This window comes from Miscanthus floridulus, chromosome 7 (genome assembly GCF_019320115.1).
Source record: "Miscanthus floridulus cultivar M001 chromosome 7, ASM1932011v1, whole genome shotgun sequence".
Lineage (NCBI taxonomy): Eukaryota > Viridiplantae > Streptophyta > Magnoliopsida > Poales > Poaceae > Miscanthus > Miscanthus floridulus.
In genome coordinates this window covers 33,606,134-33,629,329 of record NC_089586.1, presented here as the reverse complement: position 1 = coordinate 33,629,329, position 23,196 = coordinate 33,606,134, and the positions used below count along the sequence as shown (strand labels likewise).

General features: G+C 43.5%; 2 protein-coding genes and 1 pseudogene across 2 annotated transcripts; 2 read left to right on the top strand and 1 right to left on the bottom strand.

Annotated features, from left to right (window-relative positions):
• The first annotated feature begins 284 nt into the window (after positions 1-284).
• LOC136463011 (DEAD-box ATP-dependent RNA helicase 41-like) lies at positions 285-2,279 on the top strand (annotated as a pseudogene).
• Positions 2,280-11,236: 8,957 nt separating this feature from the next.
• LOC136463010 (ethylene-responsive transcription factor WIN1-like) lies at positions 11,237-12,336 on the bottom strand. Its single transcript, XM_066462061.1, has 2 exons — positions 12,158-12,336; positions 11,237-12,056 (listed from the first exon to the last, which is right to left on the bottom strand). Exons 1-2 carry the CDS (start codon positions 12,262-12,264, stop codon positions 11,522-11,524), a joined length of 642 nt encoding a protein of 213 aa, XP_066318158.1. The 5' UTR covers positions 12,265-12,336; the 3' UTR covers positions 11,237-11,521.
• Positions 12,337-20,130: 7,794 nt separating this feature from the next.
• Positions 20,131-22,332, top strand: LOC136465321 (protein FAR1-RELATED SEQUENCE 5-like). The gene is made up of 5 exons (XM_066464099.1): positions 20,131-20,505; positions 20,887-20,893; positions 20,988-21,483; positions 21,624-22,009; positions 22,133-22,332. Exons 1-5 carry the CDS (start codon positions 20,131-20,133, stop codon positions 22,330-22,332), a joined length of 1,464 nt encoding a protein of 487 aa, XP_066320196.1.
• Positions 22,333-23,196: the final 864 nt, after the last annotated feature.

Here is a 23,196-nt window from a genome sequence, read left to right as displayed (position 1 = left end):
TCGAACAAGTAAAAGTAACACGAACACGCTAAGGCAGGAGCTTCCCTCGCCGGTGTCTTCTCTCCTTATCTGTGCCTCTCGTAGTGCTCACGTCGATGGCTTGACGCCAGCGGCCACGGGTGTTACACAGTTGAACCCCTGTCTTTCATGTTTCTCTTGGAAATATGATCTAACATTTAGCCGCTTCCTAAATATTGGTTGGGTTAATGTTTGAGGTGTCTGAGCTATCGTATATCCCTTTCCTCTGTGCAGTTGACTGGTGCTTTTTTTCCTTCCTGGACTGAATGGAGCAAGGGGAGAACCAATCAGCTGATAATCTTGTTTCATCATCGGATAATAATGAGTTGGAAGGTAATTGTACTGGATTGGTTGCTGCACGTTTCTCGAAATCCCACATCATTGTGAACACATGTATTACACAGAAACGAGATGAAGGAAAAACTCTACAACAAAGAAAAATGCATGGCACTAAATATTTGTTTACAGTTTACAGAGATCTATTTATGGTCCTCAAAACTATGTAGTAAAGCTGCAACTTCCTTCTTGACTTGATGTTCAGTAATTAGCAGGCCAAAGACCAAATAATGAAATCTCCTGTCCCAGCTAGCTCACTGTTTTAGCTGATGGCCATTTTGTTATGTTTTTTTGGCTGCTACTTATGCAGGTCTTATGTCTATTCCGTGCATTTCGATCAGATATCAATGTCTTTTCCCTCATATATATGTTACTTGCAGATTTACCTGTGAAGGAAAGATGCATTGAGCAGAGAGAAGCTCTTCCTGGGGAGCCTCGCTGTGTTGTGTGGAATATATGTGAATATATGTGATCAGACTGATGATGACATCTGCAGTGTGGAATGCAAGACAATTCTTCTTGCTCGGATCGCTGCTAAAACAAAGCCAGTAGTAAAAGCAGCAAAGCGTGTGAACCTTCCTTTGGGTGATGAGAGCTTCTGTATTAAGGACATTAATTTTCCAAATATACCTACTTTAGCTGACAGCCGGATCAGTTCACTGAGGAGTAAACTTGACATTTGTGTCAAGGGTGATGCTGTTCCTGATCCAATCATGTGTTTCTCTGCCTGTGGTCTTCCTGAGAAGCTTGTGCACAATCTTGAGACTGCGGGATATTGTATGCCTACTCCAGTGCAGATGCAAGTTATCCCTGCATCAATGAGTAATAGAAGCTTACTTGTTTCTGCTGAGACTGGTTCAGGGAAAACTGCATCTTTTCTAATTCCCATAATTGCTCATTGTTCACGAGTAAGATCACAAAAATGCGCAAGCAATCAAGGACTGTTGGCTATAGTTCTTGCTCCAACTAGAGAGCTACGCCTGCAGGTAGAAGAGCAAGCAAAAGTGCTTGGTAAAGGTTTGCCTTTCAAAACTGCTCTAGTTGTCGGTGGAGATCCATTGCCTCAGCAAATTTACAGAATTGAAAATGGTATTGAGTTAATTGTTGGCACCCCTGGGAGGCTAATTGATCTTCTCATGAACCACAATGTGGACCTTACCTATGTTTCTGTATTCGTTTTGGATGAGGTGGACTGCTTGCTGGAGAGGGGATTCAGGGATCAGGCCATGCAGATTTTTCAGTCACTTTCACACCCACAGGTTATGATGTTTTCAGCAACATTACATTCGGAAGTTGAGAAGATGTCTAACTCACTGGCTAAGAATGTGATAAGTATCTCTTGTGGCAACCCAAACAGACCAACCAAATCAGTTAAACAAGTGGTCATTTGGGTGGAGTCTAAGAAGAAGAAGCAGAAGGTTTTTGAGATAATGAAAAGCAAGCAACATTTTAAACCTCCTGCTGTTGTGTTTGTGAGTTCCAGAGTCGGAGCTGATCTGTTGTCTGAAGCAATTACTGTTGCTACTGGATTAGAGGTCGTTTCTATCCATGGCGAGAAGACGATGAAAGTGAGAAGAGAGAATTTGAGAAGCTTTTTGACAGGAGAAGTATCTGTCGTTGTTTCTACTGGTGTCCTGGGGCGTGGAATGGATCTCCTAAAAGTACGTCAAGTGATATTGTTTGACATACCAAATTCCATCGATGAATATATTCACCAAGTTGGAAGGGCATCTCGGATGGGTGAGGAGGGTATGGCTGTTGTGTTTGTGAATGAGGAGGATAGAAGGATTTTCAAAGAGCTTGTTCAGGTTCTGAAGACTGCAGGAGCACCGATACCCCGGGAACTTGCAAATTCAAGATATACAGCTGGTGTTTATGTTGGTAGCGAGAGGAAGAGAACATTGAGTTCTAGGTCTCGTTCTTGACCAACATGTGTGAAAGAGTTGCTTTCAATCTTTCTTGGAACGAAACATGACGTTTTTATGTTTATCCGGAACTGTCTTTTCAACTCGTTTGAAGATCTGTCTATCTACCTGAAGGATAAGTTGGTTATCTCTAGAGTTCATACTATCCCTGAATTTGAAGCATGCGCAGACCCAACAGGCGCAAACAGTCCAAGATTATTTCTCAATGCATGATGTCTGAGATCAATTCATTCAAGAAACATAAACAAGATACATTAAAATTCAGTAAAATGTAAGTCAAATGCATATGATACAGTTGACTTTTCCTGTGCTTCATTTTCTACTATGTTTTATGTGTGCCTCTAGTTTTTTTTTTTGTAAAGAAACAGAGGGCAAGAAGGTTTGGTGGGAACGTCGCCCTTGACCCTTGGCCGGCGCCGGTACATGTTAATATAGGCGCAAACGCGCGAGGTTACAGGAGGTAACAACCATCAGCTGGCGCTAGGAGATCTCCAACTAACTATCCTAGGATTACAACAGATCACAACAACCTAATCTATCTATAACAGAATATAGAATGTTCTGGAGATCTCTCGAGCGCCATGCTACTCTGATTGTCACAAATGTACAGCATAATACACGTACACGACACACACGCTAATATATCTTCTAACAGCCTCCCTCTATCACAACTTTGCTAAGTTGAGATTGACTTTAAAATTCTCATTTAATCTCACCGGCAATGCTTTGGTGAATCCGTCTGCTACCTGATCTTTGGAGGAAACAAAATCTATCTCAAGTAGACGATTCTTCACTCGTTCTCGAACAAAATGATAATCCACTTCAATATGTTTTGTTCTAGCATGAAACACTGGATTGCTAGACAAATATGTAGCTCCCAAATTATCACACCATATTTTAGCTGCTCTAGGGCTTTTAACTCCAATTTCTCTCAAAAGGATCTGTATCCACATAATCTCTGCAGTGGCATTAGCTATAGCTTTATATTCAGCCTCAGTGCTAGATCTAGACACGGTAGGTTGCTTTCTAGCACTCCATGAAACAAGATTACCTCCTAAAAATATGGCAAAGCCTCCTGTAGACTTTCTATCATCAATGCAGCCAGCCCAATCAGCATCAGAAAAACCACTTACCAAAGTAGAAGCAGATCTATGTATTTTAAGGCCAAGACTTGTGCATTGCTTGATATATCTTAATATTCTTTTAACTGCTTCCCAATGTACAGTAGTCGGCGCATGAAGAAATTGACATACCTTATTGACAGCAAAAGAAATGTCAGGACGAGTCAATGTTAAATACTGTAGAGCACCAACTATACTTCTGTACTTTGTTGCATCATTTTCACCAAGTAATGTGCCCACATGCAAGGAGAGCTTCTCATGAGTAACCATAGGTGTATTAACTGGCTTACAGTGCGCCATCCCCACTTTCTTCAAAAGATCAGAAGCATACTTATCTTGAGAGAGAATAATACCACCTTTAACCTTGGTTACCTCAATACCCAAAAAATAATGAAGTTCTCCCAAATCCTTAAGAGCAAATTCGCCCTTCAGATCACTGAGTAATGCACTTGCTGCTTGTTCAGTTGAGCTGGCCACAATGATATCATCAACATAGACAAGTACAAAAATAGTTATGACTCCCTTGCTAAAATAAAACAAGGATGTGTCAGCCTTCGAAGCTTTAAACCCGAGTTGCAAAAGTTTCTCACTTAACCTTGAATACCAGGCTCTAGGGGCCTGTTTAAGACCATATAGAGCTTTGTCCAACTTACACACGTAGTGAGGCCGCTTTGGATCTTCAAAACCAGGTGGCTGCTGCATATAAACCTCTTCTTCCAAGAGTCCATGAAGGAATGCATTATGTACGTCAAGTTGTCGCAAAGACCAACCACAGGAAACAGCAAGAGACAGAATGACACGAATAGTAGCTGCTTTAACAACAGGGCTAAAGGTGTCCTCATAATCAATACCATATCGCTGCTTAAATCCTTTAGCTACTAGTCGAGCTTTATATCTGTCTAAGCTGCCATCTGATTTTCTTTTGATTTTATAAACCCATTTACACCCTATGGCATTCCTACCTTTTTGAGGTGGAACTAGGTGCCAAGTTTTATTTTTCATAAGGGCATCATACTCAGATAACATAGCCTCTTTCCAATTTTTATTTTGCAAAGCTTCGGTTAAATCATATGGCTCACCAGAAGATGTCAACATACCATATTTAACTGTACCATCCGTGTAGACCTTCTCTTTCCGAATGCCATGTTGAGATCTTGTGACTGGTCTGGTGGATGCAGCCGGAATATCACCTGAAGGTGCAGCCGTAGACGGTCCTCCATGCGGCGATGAAGAGGGTGCCATGTCCCCTGCTGGTAATGATGAGGGGATCTCCTCGGGACTCTGCTCAGTGCGCACGGTCACACGGTCAGGTGCAGGCTGAAGCACCCGGTCTTCTTCTGCCGGAGACATGGAATCTGAAGCGGAGGTTAACTCGCCTGCGCCAGCCGGTTCTCCCATCGGAGTCTGCACTGGATCGACGGTGGGACTCGTGTCCAAGCCACTTGATGTGTTATCGCATGCAGTTTCTCCTGTTGAGTCTGGATCTCTGCAAAAAATACTGGGACTTGGTGTAGGCAAATTAGTCAGATGATCATCTACAGCATTGCCCCCATTAGATGCCGAGTTTGAAGTGGGTATTAGAAGAACTTCAGAACGAAGCCTTGGTCCAGCATTTGGGTGCAATTGCGAGAAAGGAAAGACATTCTCGTCAAATGTTACATCACGAGAAATATAAACACGCCCTGTTGACATATCCAAGCACTTAAACCCTTTATGCAACACGCTATAACCAAGAAACACACACTGTTTGGAATGAAATTGGAGTTTGTGCGTGTTGTAAGGACGGAGGTTTGGCCAACAGGCGCACCCAAACACCCGAAGAGCAGAATAATTTGGTTTTTGATGGAAAAGACGCTCTAAGGGGGTTGAGAAATTTAAGACTGAACTGGGAAGACGATTTATAAGATATGTGGCAGCGATGAATGCTTCATCCCAGAATTTCAATGGAATAGAGGCTCGTGAGAGGAGAGATAAGCCAACCTCCACAATATGACGATGTTTTCTTTCCGCCGCACCATTCTGTTGATGTGCATGCGGGCAGGATACAAGATGTGAAATACCCACTTTGGTAAAGAAAGAATTGAGCTTTTGATATTCACCGCCCCAATCTGTTTGCATCGCTTTTATTTTACGATCAAATAATCTCTCAACGAGTGCTTGAAATTCATGGAATTTTTGGAACACATCTGACTTAAAACGAATGAGATAAATCCAAGTGAACTTACTATAATCATCCACAAAACTAACATAATATTGTTTTCTGCCTGCAGATTCAATGGCAGGACCCCACACATCAGAGAACACAAGATCTAATGGAGCACTAGAAGTGCTTGCGGACACAGGATATGGCAGCTGGTGTGCTTTGGCCTGTTGACAGGCGTCACACACATGTGAAGGACCTGACTCACGAATACATGGCAAATTATTGTTGCTAACGACACGACTGACAATAGAAAAAGATGGATGCCCTAGGCGATCATGCCACCGAGTCGAAGAAGGCTTGGTGGCGCTGCAGGCATGCTTTATTGTGGATGGCGATGGTAGAGGATAGAGACCTCGATGACAGCGTCCTTTAAGAAGAATTTTCTTGGTGTCCTGATCCTTAACGACAAAAAAATTGGGATGAAATTCCATGAAGGCTGAATTGTCAGATGTAAATCGATGCACAGATACTAGATTCTTTTTAGCTTGTGGGACGTGAAGCACATTTTTAAGATGCAAGTTTCGGCTAGGGGTAACAATGGTAGATTGACCAACATGACGAATTGCCATACCTGATCCACTAGCAGTGTGGATTTGATCTCCGCCATTGTACTTCTCCCGAAGGGCTAGCTTCTCCAGATCGCTGGTGATGTTGTCAGTAGCTCCCGTGTCGGCGTACCAGTTGGTGTCGACGTTGTAGGAGTTGTTGGCGTAGGAGGCTTGCTTCTCATCGGGTTGGACAGTCTCATCATAGCGGTACCAGCACCGGTCCGCTGTGTGTCCCTTCACGCTGCAGACTTGGCAAATAGGACGGGTGTCCTTGCCATTGCCGCCCCCTTGATTGGAGCGCTGGTTGTTGGAGCCGAACGAGCCGCGACCGCGGCCCCTGTTGTTGGCGTTGAAGGGACCACGACCACGACCACGGGAATTGCCTCCACGGCCACGGTTGGAGCTACGGCCGCCGCCACGTCCAGCCATGTTGGCTGAACTTTGATTGCCACCATGCGTGAGGTCTTGGCGAGTCTCAAAGGCGAGGAGCTGTCCATACAGCTCGTCAATCTCAATCGGCTCCTTCCTGGCGATGATGGCTGACACCAGGGATTCATACTCCGCGGGAAGGCCAGTGAGAATATACTCGACTAGCTCATCGTCTTCAACGGATTTGCCTGCCGCCATCATGTCGTCGCGGTAGCCTTGCATCTTGGCGAAGTAGTCTGCAACAGATAGGTTATCTTTCTTTGTGGTGGCGAGGGCGATGCGGAGATTGATCTTGCGGGCGCGTGTCTGTGAGACGAAGATCGCCTCAATCGCGCTCCAGAGCGCTGCCGCCGTCTTGACGTGCGCGACATGCACGAGGATCTCCCGGGATAGCGTACCGAATAGGAAACTCAAGACCTTGTGATCCTGAGCATCCCAGGTCGCAAATTCCGGATTGGGAGACTGGTTTCCTTCCTTGTCGACGAGAAATTCTTCGGGCTTCTTCTCGGCCCCCGTCAGGTGGCCGAACATCTAGGCGCCGCGGATCTGGGAAACCACCTGGACTTTCCAGATGGCATGATTGTTGCGGGTAAGTTTTTCGGAAACATCTTTGGCCTGGAGAGGATTAGATGGAAAGGCTGACGAGGAAGACATGGCTGGCGCTAATGGTGGATCGATTTCGCTCTGATACCATGTAAAGAAACAGAGGGCCGGAAGGTTTGGTGGGAACGTCGCCCTTGACCCTTGGTCGGCGCCGGTACATGTTAATATAGGCGCAAACGCGCGAGGTTACAGGAGGTAACAACCATCAGCTGGCGCTAGGAGATCTCCAACTAACTATCCTAGGATTACAACAGATCACAACAACCTAATCTATCTATAACAGAATATAGAATGTTCTGGAGATCTCTCGAGCGCCATGCTACTCTGATTGTCACAAATGTACAGCATAATACACGTACACGACACACACGCTAATATATCTTCTAACATTTTTATCCTCAAATGGACATGTAGTTGGATTGAAAATCGATTAGCTTTATTATATCTTGTAGGATACCGGAATATTCTTTCACCTCCTGAGTTATTTCATTCAGTTATATTGGCGAAGGGAGATTCAAATCGGAATAGTGCTGTATTACTGAAAACTGAAAGTATTATTGTGATTTTGGTTGAATGTTACCATGTACAATTCCATAAGAATAGTGAGGTGTATGCTGATCTGAATAAACAAAATAACACCAAGAAAGATTAGAAAGTACTTCAGGACCACTATGTTGTGGACCTGCGGTACCTATCCCTACTCAAAGGGGCAGGTTGGATCTTACTCTCTAGTGGTTGTCCTTACCAGATGTCTAGTATATGGGTTGGTAAACTGTCCGTAGCTCATTGGTAGCCAAAGATGCTGTGCTGAATCTGACAATATAACAATTTGATGAGAAGTAACTATGCTGGAAAATATAGCTGAACCCTACACTCTATAACCTTTTTTTGCATCCAATTTACTCCTTATTGTGAATGTTGAATCACTATCTTTTGTATTCATATCCTGTTCACTCCCTGCATATCTGATTCAAGGTTTAGGAACATTCACGTGCTTTTGGAAAGGTTACTAGCAATAGTTTAAGTGCAACCAAAAAAAAAGATTCAGTGGAATAACAAATTAGCAGGTAGAACATATTATTCATTCTAACTATTGCAACATTCGATAATTTTCTGTTCCACAAGCTATAGTTTCTATGTACAAATATCCCTTTACAATTGCAGAAACATTCTACCATGTTTACCCTTGGTATGCTGTTTAATTAATTGACACCTACTACATTTGATCTTTATTTAAACCATTCTGGGTAGATCTAGTGTTTGACAAGACCACACCATCACAAAGTGAATAAGTTAATATGATGTGCTTTGCAATCTTAATTAAGATGACATCACTGGTCTATTTGAATAGGATAGATGCAAAGGAAAGGGACCACTACAGCTATCTTGCTGGACATATTCAATGCATGCTTTTGCATCATAGAAGTTCCTTAACCAGCTAATGTGGTACCAGAAATTATCGAGCACAGAAACAGAATAGCAGAAAAAATGGAGATGTTCATGTCATACCTCTAAATTTTATGATCAGACCATCAAATTTCACATACTGTCTGTGTTATAGTCTACTATTGGTGCTGGATGCACGGCACGTTTCTACCAAATTCTTTTGAATAAAATCGTCTATTGATTAGCTTTATACCATGCAGTGCACATACTAATTTCGATCAGTTTGGATTCTATAAGTGATTAATGAGCAATTCATAGATACCATCTTCTTAAATTTTGAAAGATGAGTTCACCTAAACCAAGCTAGGATACATGTCTCTATATGTAATTTCTGTTTCTCGAAGATCACGTTCTTCTGTTTTGTTCTAGCACAATGACAGAATGAGTTATTTGATACTACATGCACATTGTTAAGATATTACCTTAGCGAATGTTGTGGCGAGAAAGATGATTGCAAGGAGATAACAATGGTGGTAATGGGAGACAAGAAATTTTAAGGGGAACCAGCTAGTGCCCAATGAATGAACTGAAGTTATCAAACATAACTTCATATGAAACATGTGTTTGAGATAAACATAAGTAGTGGGGACAATTTTCTTTTGCACAGTTAGCAGTGCCTAATCGGCTGAATCCTTGGTGTTCGGAGGTGACGGCGTTTTTGTTTCAGTGTCCAAACTGCTTTGTGTCTCACTAAACTCTTGTAATTTTGTTACTCCCTGGTAATGAAATTCGGCACGACCGTTGTAGAAAAAAAAAGTGGGATAAAAAATGGAGATAGTCCATTACCTTTCAAACCTTCACAGTGTAGACAAGGACTAGATATAAAACAAGCATCTTAACTATCTTGAAATAACTCAGCTCTTTTATGTAGCTATCCAGAAAGTCTCTCAAAATGACAGACCTTCAGGCCTCAAAGTTGCTATTTAGTTATATTATGACACAACTCAGTATGGATCAACTATAGCGAGAATCTAGTTTCCTTCTGTTTTATTCTTCTCTAATACAATCGTACGTTGCGACTGACCAACTAACTGGCTGGGCCCTTAGCATTGACTGCATGCTTTGCACCAACCTCCAAATCCAAACCATGGAGCTGATAATTGCTTTTTTGGCTGTCTGCTCTTTGAGTTTTGGAAGAGAAAATAGCACACTTGCTGTGTCTTTCTTTGTTAACTTGTTATCTATTGCACTCATATGTAGGGCTACCTTGACCCTTTCTTTTGACTTGCCATTGTCATGTTTGCATCCCTGCTAAGATACAAGTTGGTAGGGGTTCTTTTTTTTGAACGCCAGACTGTGGGGGAGTTCCCCACAGTGATTTTATAAATATAAACACAAGGTGGTTCATACTTACAGGGAGGGGGGAACAAGAAAAATTAACTAAAAGCATCTAGCCAAACGCAAATGTCAAGGATTGCTGATCATGGGTTTACTACCACTGTGGTGGATGAATCACCACAATGTCAGTTATTTTCACTAATGTATCTAGTTGTATGGCTGCCTTTTAGGTCATAATGACATGTGATGGGACTTTCTTGTGGCTATTTCTAGTAATGTTTTGATGCTCGAAAATAATAATCTGGGTCCTTGTACAGGTTGTGAAAATTCCAGTGGATTAACAGATTGGCTTGTTATATTATCTTTGTATTTGTATTTTATCAAGGTTTAAAGACCCCCTCATCTTCTATTATTAATAATTTAAGATCATATGCATTCAAGATGAAACAATACATGAAGACCTCAATTCTGGCATGGTATTGTAACTCTGATTCCCGCCATGGGATACTGGAGCCAGATGCCAAAATTCTGAGACCTGAATATTGATTGTTCCTAGTCTGATGGCAAATGTTATGCTGGTCATTATGGCATTTGTCTGTAGTATCCTATCATGATTATCAATTATCTATATATTACATTTGCTTATTTAATGAGGAGAAATATGACCATAAGGCCTTTAAAGTGTTTGTTGCACACCTTGATGGTCCATACGCTGGGTTCATCGCTCTCACCCCTAGTGCATCTCTACGTCCACATTGTAGAGCTTTTGATGGTTACATGATGCTGAACATAGTGCATGACCTATTCATTAATACAAGATTGGCAGAACAGGGTATCTTTAAATGTTCTATTCTCAATTAGTGTTCAGGTGGTGCCTGGTGATGTGGAATTGGACGTCCAAAAACACCACATTCCTTGTGCCTGCGAGATGATGTTAGAAGTGCCAAAATGTGTGTTTTCAGATAACCAATGCCAAACCTTGAGTTTCTAATGGATACCCTTTTTTTAGTGAAATGATTTGCATCTTGTTCTCCTCACTGAATTCTACCCGTTTCTGCATAACTGCCTTCACTAGAGTGACTGATTTAGTTGATATGATTAAAGAAATGTGTTGTCTACTTGCTGGTTTGTCATGTATACCATAGTGATTATATCTCATAGAGCATGGCCCTTCAAACCATTCTATCATAAAAGCAAAGGTCTTTTCACAAACATCACCTTCATCCTGTTTTGAGATTTATTTGTTCAGCCTTGGTTCTTCGTTTGAAGAAATAAAGAACTGTGTTGAGATTTCTCAACTGAGTTTGACATCAGGATCCAAGCAAAGGATGAACAGTAACACAATCATAATCTATTTATTTCCTTTATAAGCAATTATATCACTGACATTGATGTGTAACAAAGTATCTTGACAGGAACATGTGTATGTAGAGCTTTTCACAAGTACATAGAACTGCACACAACTGCAAACTTTATAGTTCTTGTAAGTTGGATTTAGTAATAGACATATATATATATCTATATTACTGAAGTAACCTGAACTGCTTGTGTACCAACCGGCCTAGCGAAACTCCGATCTGGGATGGTGACTTGTGCTGTTTGATCGATGCTTTTTCAGATGATGAAGCGACCTTGGTCATCTCCGTGCGAGGGTGAAGCTGGGCTGCTGCTGCTCAGCAACTCTTCGATCATTTGCAGGGCGATCCTCTCCTCGTCATCCATCGGGGTGGCTGGTGGAGCAGGTGTTGCTGATGTGGACTGTGATGCAGCGTCAGTGGATGCTGCACCTTTGTTGAGCTCCACGGTCATGACCCAGTTGGAGTCAGCGCGGGCTCCTGCGCGCTTCTGCCAAACACCAATGTGGGACTTCTCAGGGTCAAGGCGGAGACAGGTCAGGGACGGCGATGGCGCCTTGCAGCATTTGCGGAGCTTCGCACTGAGAATCTGGGACAGGTTGGTGGTAGAGGAGCCGCTGCCGGCGTTGCTGCGAGCGTCCCTTCCCGCAGCTGGGGTAGGCTCCCCTGTGCTGCTCCTTTGGACTGGGAAGTTGGTCTTGGCGTTGCGGCCGCTCATCAGCACGGCAGCCTCGTCATATGCTCTCGCTGCCTCCTCAGCGGTCTCGAAGGTGCCCAGCCAGACCCTCCTCTTACTGGACGCATCACAAAAATATACGTGCATTGCAATTCAGAATTATGGTCGCACCAGTAGTTTATGTTCTTCCCTAAAAATTATAGGGGTAGAAGGCCTTACAGGAGGGGATGCCTGATCTCGGAGACCCAGGAACCCCAGTGGCGCTGCCGGACTCCACGAAACTTCTTTGGCTGTACCATTTTCCTGGAGTGGAGATTCTCTGTCATGGAGGACACACGAGGCAGAGATGAGCTCTGCTGGGGCGCCTATGAACTGAAGTGTGTGTGGCCGTGTGGGGAAGGAACGGACTGGTTTGAGTGAATATAAACTTCCCAGCCTGTACTTGCTTCTGCAGTGAGTGATAAATGTGGTTAGCTGCGTAGGTAGTAAGATACCTGTGAGAGAGGAAGGGAGTGGAGAAGGCGGCATTGTTTAGATGCCATCCAAATTCAAGTTTTTTCACTCTGTCTCCATCACATCAATTTTTAACCGCTTGTATAGAGTATTAAATGTAGGTAAAAAAATAATTAATTACACTGTTTAGTTGAAAATCACGAGATGAATCTTTTGAACCTAGTTGGTCCACGATTGGACAATATTTGCCAAATAAGACGAAAGTGATACTATTCATCGGGTTGAAATTTTTTCACAATCTAAACGAGGCCTGAGGCCGTATTTGGTAGCCCTGATGGAGCCGTCCAAAGCGTCATCCGGTACCATATCATGCACTATCTCTATGTTTGGTTGCATGTGCCGAATGAAATCGATGCACCGGACCGTGCATTTGAGCCGCCTGGTGCAGGCTCGTAGCGTACGCAGAAATCGGGCTTCCCATGCGAGCCGGGATGGTGTGGTGCGACGCATGGCCAGGGACCCATGTGTCATACAGTCAAAACTCACATCCATACATGCAACCAAACATGATCTCATCTCGTATTGGACCAACAACAAAGACAACCAAACACAACTGAGTGTACGATTTAAGCATGAATCTCCGTGCCGACTCCCCCACCAAAGCAACCAATCACGCCCTGACTGGAGAGCAGGGGTGTGCTGGGGCCAAGAGCAGTATACCAAGCGTGCGTCAATGGATAAAACTATGAGATAGGAGTACAGAGCAAAAGATGAGAGAAATCAGGGAAGTGGCAACTGAAGGGGGGCCACATGGTGTCTGCAGGTGTGGGCTGTCGGTGAACTCTGTGTGTGCATAGCATAACCACCTTCCCTGCTAGTACAGTGGTAATAAACACTCTCACCTACACCCATGGCTGCCACATTTATTTGTGGGGCAACTCTAAGTTGATCCACATAGTCGTCGATTGCTTAGTAGTTGTTTATGTAGGGTTAATGTACATCTGTTTTGGATTAACTTCGAGCCCGTTCGTTGGTTGGTTTTTACGCTGATAAGCTCGACTGATGTTGGTTTGTTACGAGAGAAAAACACTATTGGCTGACTGATAAGCGCTGGCTGAAACCAACAAGCGAACAGGCTTGTGCTACTGGGGCCAATCATATGGTTGAGTACCACTGGACGCATGGACACCACCACAAAGCATATAGGTAAGACTTGTGCTGAAACTTAGGGTCTCGGAATATTTTCTGCGTATTTTTTAGATAACGACATAACGCCAAAATTCTTTTGCTTCATTTGGAATCTCTAATTGTGTTGCATCACCCAATTTTGTTCTCTATAAATAAATATGTAAAGGGATGTTGAAATTTACAAGGAATTGTTCTTTAACTGAATATAGACTGTGCGTTTAGAGTGATTTCTTCAGTGCGATCTGTAAGAGAATTGACAAGGTTGCCTTTGTCCTGGGGTGTTTGCTCTGGAATTGCTTGGAGTTGGTTGGCATTTAAGCTTGTCTGAGGTTGCTGCAGGCAACAGGCTGGTGGTGACGATGGTGTGTGCTCAGTTGATCGATATTTGTTCGGTGAAGAAATATAATAGTTTTTTTTCCTGACACCGTTATAATATAGGAGTCGACTGAATTGTTGCTCAGTGGAGAATTTGATAGTATGTTTTACATTTGGCTTTGCAATATTTTCACAATAGAAATCAGGTTGGAAAAAGGGTATACCGTTGGGCTATAGTAATCTTTATATACCTAACTTCATCTCTTCTCCATTGAACAACTCATGTGCTTTAATTTGTAGAAAATTTAATTTTGCTTGAACTTGGCTTTCTTTTGTCAATCTAGGAAACTATATTAATAAGACGATAGCTCTATAGGTTTATGGTAGTCTGCTTCAGCAATAAGCTTGACACATGTCTATAATAAGACTAGATCCTTTGCTGTATCCAAACATTCAGAGTGATTTTGGGTTCTTTGAAAGGGAGCTGGAGTGGAGTCTTTGCTGAAAATGTTTGGTTGCAGTTTGCCACTTTGCACACTTATAAATGTTGTGTTCGCTCTAGCCTGCAACTTTCCTGTTTGGGTGCTTTCCTGAAAAATTGTTGCCATTTTGTTTGGAAGTATCATTTCGCACGCATTGCTTGGGTTTAAAGTATCTTAATGGGTTTTTACTTATGCTAGCTTGCTAATATAAGTTAGGAAGTCACACTTTGGAATGTCGTACTCTATTTCACAGGCGTGTTTTTTCGGAAAAGAAAAAAAAAGAATCAGTTGTGACGGGTGTGCTTGTAGTGTATGTAAATTTGAAAATTTCATTGTGGTGATGCACTCCTATCTCTAAGCAGAGTCATTTGCATGACTGGGGTATTAGGCCTTAGCCTTCCTGTGATACCAAAATGAAGCGGCGTTCTGCAATAAACCGGTGAGCTGTGGGTCATATTTTACCAGGCCAGCAACCACCCCCGTTGCTTTTTTTTTAATCTACCACCCCCGTTGCTACAGAAGTTAAGTTGTGTGAAATGAAAAGGTGAATTAAATTGATGAAGTTCGTTGCCCTTGTTGAGTCAATTAATGAGAAACAGGTACCTGCAGTACATCTACGGCCTGGCTCCACGGGCATGTGTCACTCACTCGATCGATCGCTTCTCACTGGAGCATAAGAAGGTTCTGTGAGATCTTGTCCTCTGACACTGTCTGGTACTTACTGTACACCCTTTTGTCACACATCGGCTCCGTTCGCGTGCCATTAAACTTGGCTTGATTCGCTTCTTTTTTTATCCGAAACAATGTTTTTCTCTCATAAATTCCTCTTGAATTCCTCTAAGCGCCATCGTGGAAAGGTATCTTTAAAATGCTGGTATATATAGAGTAAAAAAAATAGGAGCATGTAGTGTACTGTATTATGATTTGATTTGAAGCCCTTGCATGTTTGCAGCAGTTACATCTGTTCCTCAGTTTCCTGTAACCTGAGGTACATCTTGGAGTCTGAATTATGTTTTTTTTAATCATCACTCGCGTTAGAAATTTGTTTGATGCTGCCTGGCGCAGTGGACAGAGATAAGTTGTTTTGGGACCATATATGAATAAGCTGGGCTCCCAAAAATCATTTCGGGCAAAACAATGTACCTTAGCGAGGAACCGGAAGCTGCGTGGTCTTGAGTTGTCCTTTTTTTCCCTTCATTTTATATGTGTTTGGATTTTGTATAGATTAATTAATCCACTCAAGGCGGCAAACCGACATGCATGGTGCAGTAGAATATGTATATACTAGTACTATAGATAAGTTCCAGCATCATCATAAGAAAAAGAAAGTGCGTCGGAAAACGTTGGGAACTTGGGAATCTGTTACTTGTAGTTGTAGTCCAGTCCATGATAATGTTGACATTAATGGTATCTCTGGCCATCCCTGGAGGCTGGAGCGATAACAGATGCTGGATAACACGCTTTGACGCTTGCCACAAAAAAAAAAGGTTTGTAGTCTACTAATCTGGCATCTTGCAGGAGATGGATTATAAGTGTTGACAAGATCGAGCTCTATTAGTTGGGCACTTTCCAGTCTTTACATTCATGGGTCTTATGTGGAGATCATCAGTAGGGTTGTCCTACTCTCTGTGCGGAGATGAGTAGATCTGAACTGGGCATCAAAGCTTGGTTTGGTGAAAGGAGAAAAAAGGGCAAGTAGGATATGGTCAGCTGTGCCGTAATTGCACGGTTTTGCCCTAGCAACCTTCTAGCTATCTTTCTAGCCATCTGTTTTTAACTTTGTTGTTATCTTTCCTTGGAAAGCTGAGGCCGCAAGGACAAATCTGGGGACAGCGCAATAAAGCTAGCTTTAATCACTGGGATCAACTCCAACCGTATAGTACTAGCTTTCTCGTGCGTAGAGTGGATGGAGCCGGCACCGCCCAGCGCCCAGCGATTCTTCCTTTGTTCTCCTAATCTCTCTATTCACATTTGCACTCCACCCCTAAAACACTTTCTCATCTGTTGTAAATGTACTCAAAAGGCTTCCCCAATTCTCCTTTTAACAACAGTGCATGCCACCTCCATCCTCTGGATAAAGACTTCTTGTTGAAACCATGATCTTTCAAACTTGAAAAACCCTTTGAACAGTTCAGTCTCACACTCCAGCAAGAAAGGAACATGGTCTGAACCATATCTAACTCCAGCAACAAAGGAACATGGTCTGAACCATATATCTAACTCCAGCGACAAAGGAACATGGTCTGAACCATATCTAGGAAGGGGTTGTCGCCACAGCATGGGTATACGACATTTAATCCCAGTCTATTATAAAAAGGAATCTGTCTAACTTAGCAGCTAACACAGCATTGTTCCAAGTGAATTTGCGCCCTTGCAAAGGTTGCTCCATCAGCTCTATATCAATCAGCCCAAACAATTCCTTGCGCTAACCCTAGCCTGGAATTTCACACCCCAGGCCATGGCGCGCCACAGCTAGCCCACCAGTCCACCACGCCACAACAAACCCGAGCCTTCACTACCGGACTCCTTGAGTTTGCCGAGTGCCCGAAACACTCGGCAAAAGACATAAAACACTCGGCAAATGGTTCGCCGAGTGTAACACTCGGCGAACAGCACTCGCCAAAAACAGTGACGGCAAAGCCAACTTTGTCGAGTGTCTTTTATCGGGCACTCGGCAAAGCTTTTGCCGAGTGCCCGACACTCGGCAAAGTTGAAACCGAAAAAAACCCGAAAAAATGGGAATTTTTACCCAAAAAATGGAATTTTTTTTTATCGATGGAGGCCCCCACCAGCCTTTTCGCGTGAATTTCATGGCTACGCGGCCGACGCGATTCGAACCCGAGACCTCCAGCTGTGCACGTACCTCCTCTACCACTACACCACACGCTCACTTGTGTTTGGATTCCGTTTTAGTTTCCAATATATTATACTAAACCGAGTGTAAATTGTATGTTTGAGGCCCTAAACGAATTCAAATAAAAAAGTTGTAAACTACAAAGTTTCATAACTTTTCGAGATCTACACTTTTAGTTTAGGAAGTTTTTCCATCCGAGGTCGTTTATAAAATTTGAATTTTAAAATTTTGAAATTCAAACACAGTTTTGCATGACAAGATGTTTTCAAATCAAAAAGTTGTAAACTACAAAGTTTCATAACTTTTCGAGATCTACACTTTTAGTTTAGGAAGTTTTTCCATCCGAGGTCGTTTACAAAATTTGAATTTTAAAATTTTGAAATTCAAACACAGTTTTGCATGACAAGATGTTTTCAAATAAAAAAGTTGTCAACTACAATGTTTCATAACTTTTCGAGATCTACAGAGTTTATTTTGGTTGTTTTTTCATCCGAGGTCGTTTGAAAAGTTTGAATTTTAAAATTTTGAAATTCAAACGCAGTTTTGCATGACAAGATGTTTTCAAATCAAAAAGTTGCCAATTACAAAGTTTCATAACTTTTCGAGATCTACAAAGTTTATTTTGGTTGTTTGGTCATCTGTTCATCCGACATGGTCGTTCTAACATTGTTCACAAATCTTATATATCTCTCTTGTAGTTTCATAAACTACAAGAGAGATATGTTAGATTTGTGAACAAATTTATTTTCACTTTGTCGTATGAAGAAAAGACCAAAACAAACATTGTACATCTTGATGAGTTATACAACTTTGTAGTTGAAAACTTTTTCATTTGAATTAATTTACTGCTTCAAAATGTGCTTTGAAATTTTCTTTGCCGAGTGTCAAAAAAAACACTCGACAAAGAGACTCTTTGCCGAGTGTTAAAAAAAACACTCGGCAAAGAACCTCTTTGCCGAGTGTCAAAAAAAAAAACACTCGGCAAAGGCGTCTTTGCCGAGTGTCCGAAAAATAATACTCGGCAAACCACCTGACACTCGACAAAGAGCCGGTCTCCGGTAGTGCTTGGTCGATGGGTCTCTGTTTCCTCTTGCTCTCTCGCTCGCCATCTCTCTCCTCTACGTCTTCATGCATTCGGGAAAATCAGGCCAGTTCCAACGTTGCAGGTGTGTGCGCCAGGCATGTGCGCGCAGATTATATAGTAGTATTTTTTGCATTGGTGTCCACTTGAATCGGGAGCACACGTGCATGTTTGGCCAGTGGTAATTTCCATGCATGTCAGGTTTGTAGAGTAGGCCCTTGTAAGTTGTAACATAACTTGATAACGGTTGCTTGGATAGATTTCCAAAAGGGAAAAGCAAACACGCGACCCATCGCGCCGGAGCATGACTGCCCGACGTAGACCCTCCCCCACGGCCCACCCCACCCTCACCGGGGACCTCGCCAGTGTCGGTGTCGAAGACGGAGATGACGAGCTCGTCGGTATTAGGGTTCCGCGCCCTCTCTCTCCGACTCTCCCTTTCTTCTTCTCCATCTCTGGCGGGCTTTAGAAGGGGGGTTCGGGGGGAGGCAAGCTGACCAGGCAGTGGAGACGACGGGAGGGTGACATTAGGGTTCCGATGGCGGTGGAGGCAGCCAGGCCAGATCGGAGCGGGGCGGGGGAGGGGGGAGGAAGGAGGGCCGCAAGCGTGGCAGGGTCTCGCCGGACCCTACCGCGGCGGGGCAGTGGGGGCAAGGACGAGGAGAAGTGCAGGGTCGAGAGGGCGGGGGTGGGAGGTGGGCAGCGCGTCTAGCGGCGAGGCTGCCGCTGCCCGGGATGGCGGGGGAGGAGGCTGGGATGGGGGAGGAAGGGCCATTGCGAGGAGGAAGATAGCGGGTTAACACTGTCCTTTCCAAAAGCTTATTAGCCTTTTCTCCTATAATAGTAAAGAAAACTGCTCCCACCGTCTAGTACATATGTATGGATTAGAGTCGAAATTTAAAATGAACTAATTTGTAGACCTCTTCTATACAAACAATCCCTAAACTTATACTCGCGCCTCAGAGCATGATGATTTCGTTGTGATCGGACCGGACGTCGACCTCTTTATTTGGCAACTAACATGCAATGTAGTAGGCATTAAGTGTTTGTTAAGTCGCAGCTATATATATTGCAAAGCTAGATCAAACACATATATGGTAATCAAGCTTATATCAACATCACGCACCTAATAAAAAGATTGAACACTGTAAATTCAGTGTACACATCTATGTCTATATATCAGTCTCTAATTCATAAACTATTATTCGCAAGTCAGCAAGAAGTGTGCCAGTGTGGGCAGCAAATAAGCAGGGCCCAAAATGGCATGTTGATCGGACCATGCATATTTCTCGTTGGGCAGCCCAAAAAGGCCGGAAAAGTTGCAATATGTCCAACGTCTTGCATGCAAAAAGAACACGAACATTGTGAACGAATAATGATAATTCATTTCCCTTATATATATATATATATATATATATATATATATATATATATACACACACACACACATGGCGAGGCTAAAATGCAACAAGGTACAATTAATATAGCAATTGCACAGACCACAAAAACACCTCCCGCCCCTGCGCCCGACAAAAACAGGCCACGCCCATTTTGGGCGGTCCCGCATCCACCCGCGCGTGGGCCGCACGCAACCGCCAGCACGTGGGCCACTCGCCTCCCCGCAAAAAATGGGCCGCGCGCATCCGATTCGTCCGAATCGAGCGCTAATTGCAACGCCGTGTGTCTTGTGATTGCAACCTCGATTCTGTTCTGGTTGCAACATATATGCGTGTGCAAGGGATGTCTTGAACGGCAAGTAAGAAATACAACAGAAACAGAAAAAGGGATCGCCTGGGGAGGAAAAAACGCATCCCACCCCATGCCCCCCTCTCTCGCAGTAGAGGCGCCGTCGCCACCGGCGGAGCGCCTTGAGGGGGAGCGCGCTCCTCGCCCTGCGCCGCCGCGCGAGCCGCCGCGCTCCTCGCCCTGCACCGCCGCGCGAGCCGCCTCCCCGCGTCCCGCCTCCAGCATCGAGATGGGGCCAACGCCGCCATCGCTCGTCGAGGCTGGGCCGCTCGCCCTGCGTGATCCACCGACGGCATCGGAGAGGGTCGCTGCGTTGATTCAAGCACATCGGAGAGAGCCTCCGCCGTCGTCGACACCCATGCTTCCCCCGATAACAGCAATTTCAAGCGATCCCCTCCACCATACGATGACACTCACGCCGCCGGCGACATTGGCTCCAGGGGACATGGTGACTCCAGATGCCAACTAGCTGTTCTACCCGGTAAAAAAAAGCACTTGACCTCCCTTATGCTGCGCCTGTGAGTTGAATGCTTGAATCACCTGTGATTTGTGTGCTGGGTGCAACTAATTGCGACACGGCTTTCGTAGTAATTGCGACACAGCTTTGGAATTAAACTGAATAACCTGTCACTGACTTTTCCCATGGATCTGGAAAAAAATGCAACTAATTGCAACAGAGATTTGGTAGTAATTGCAACAGAGATGTGGTAGTAATTGCTACACATGGCTTTGAGTTTTAAACTGAATCACCTGTGTTTGGCTTTTCCATGGATCTGATAAAAAGAAAATGCAACTGATTGCAACTAGGATGTGGTATAAATTGCAACAGAGACATGGTAGTAATTGCAATAGAGAATTTTCCAGTGAGTTTGCATCATTTTATTTTGAAAAAAAATATCACACATGTTTTGTATGTTTTCTTTTTGTCAGGAATCAACTATACCAGCTGTGTTAGTGCCAAGAGTGAGGCAGCAATTCTCTACAAAAATGATGCTTACATATTTTACAAAGACTATGCAAAGCTGGCTGGGTTCAGTTTGAGGACAGCGAGAACAAGCAAGGAGACGAATCATTGGGTCTGCAACAGGGAAGGGAAACATGAGAGCAAAAATAAAGAAGAAGAAGCAAAAACAGAAAAGGAATCGAGAAGATGCGGCTGCCCGGCTTATGTGAAAGTTAAGAAGGATGGGAAGCACAATTTCTGGTTCTTTGACCATGTGCAGGAAGCCCACAACCACAAACTTGAGCCGTCTCCCAGGATGACAAGATACATGCACACGCACAAGAACATGGCAGAAGGCATGAGTGACTTATTTAACATAATGACAAGGAACGGAGTTCCACATCAGGTAGCATTGAATGTGATGGCGGATCTGTATGATGGTTGCCATATGTGGGGTTTTACAGAGAAGGACATAAAGAATATGTACGTGCTGAATTTTTTTTCACTGAATTGCAACATGTCACATATCTGAATTGCAAGATGTCACATATCTGAATTGCAAAAAAACATGTGACTGAACTTTTTCTAACAAAAACTGCCCTATATTTTTTAAATGTTCACAGGAAGGCGGCGAAGGCTAGGGAGGAAAGAGAAGATGATCTTAACAAGCTGCTGCAGTTCTTCAGAGAATGCAAGGAGAACAACGAATATTTCTACTGGGATGTGGATGCAGATCCAAAGACTAGAGTGATCAAAAACATATTCTGGAGTCATGTAAGCCAGAGAGCTGAATACAAAGATTTTGGAGACACCATCACCTTTGATACGACACATAAAACCAACAGCAAGAAGATGCCACTGGCGATGTTTGTTGGAGCCAACAATAACCTCAAGAACGTGACCTTCGGACAAGCTCTGATTGGTGATGAATCGATTGGATCATTCAAATGGTTGTTTGAGACGTTCAAGAGTTGCATTGGTGGACAGGAACCTCATGTTATCCTGACGGGTGAGCCTTATCTTCTTTCTAAAAACACTGATTGCAACCTTAAAAATTGTATAGTTGCTGCAGCAAAATGCCGCTGTGTGTGTTGCTGATCCTGTTTCCCCCCTGTTTTCTATCTTTTATCAGACGAAGATCCAGCAATGAAAGTTGCAATTGAGTTGGTGTTTTTCAAGTCTCAACACAGAAATTGTCGCTGGCACATAATAAGGCCTTGGGAGTTTGAGTTGGACCAGCTGTACACCGAGCACAAGGATAAAAACTTGAAGGAAAGGCTTGAATCGTTGATAAACTATCCATTGGGCCCGACGCAATTTGAGGTTGAATAGGAGAAGCTAGTTGATGATGAGTGTGGCATTGCTGATCATCCTGCCATTAGAGCCCTGTGGGATAAGAGGGAGAGGTGATAGCTTGCTTATTTCAAGGGGATTGTATTGTGGTAGGATGACGTCGACGCAACGATCGGAGAGCTAGAACAGGGTGCTCAAAGATGGCTATGTTAGTGAGAGCACTAGCCTGCACATGTTCGCTAGAAGGATGCTAGACTCACTCCAGCACGCTGACCACATGGATGCAGGAGAGACACATTATGCACAGGTAAAAGAAAAACCAAAAAACAATCACATGGCATTTGCAATGGTTACTGTTCCCCAGTTACAACACAGTCCATATTCTAGTTGCAAAAAAAGACAAACATACTAAAAAATAAAGATTGCTAAATGCAGGCTGAGGTGGTGCGGGCTTGCAAAGCAAAATTTGATGAGCAGCTATGCAGAGTGTACACTAGACCTGTATACCAAGAGTACAAAAAGCAGTACAATAACAGCACAGCATTTATCATTCGCCCTGATCCAGACCCACAGATGAGTAATGGGTGGTTGGTGAAGCATGAACAAGGGGGAGGGAGCTTCTGCTGGGCACAACATGAATTCAGGGTGGTTGCTGATAAGGACAATGGTGAATATAGATGTGAATGCAAACAATGGGAACACACAGGTATGCGCGGATCTAAAAAAATATTTGTTAAAAGCTCCAATTGCAACTTCGTGGGCACACAGTTGCAACATGTATCATACAAATGATTGCAACTTCTGACATGTGCATCTGTTGTTTTTTAAAAAATTACAGGGCTATTCTGCATGCATATTATAAGAGCCTTCACCCACCTGCAGGTCAGAAAAATCCCAGAGAAG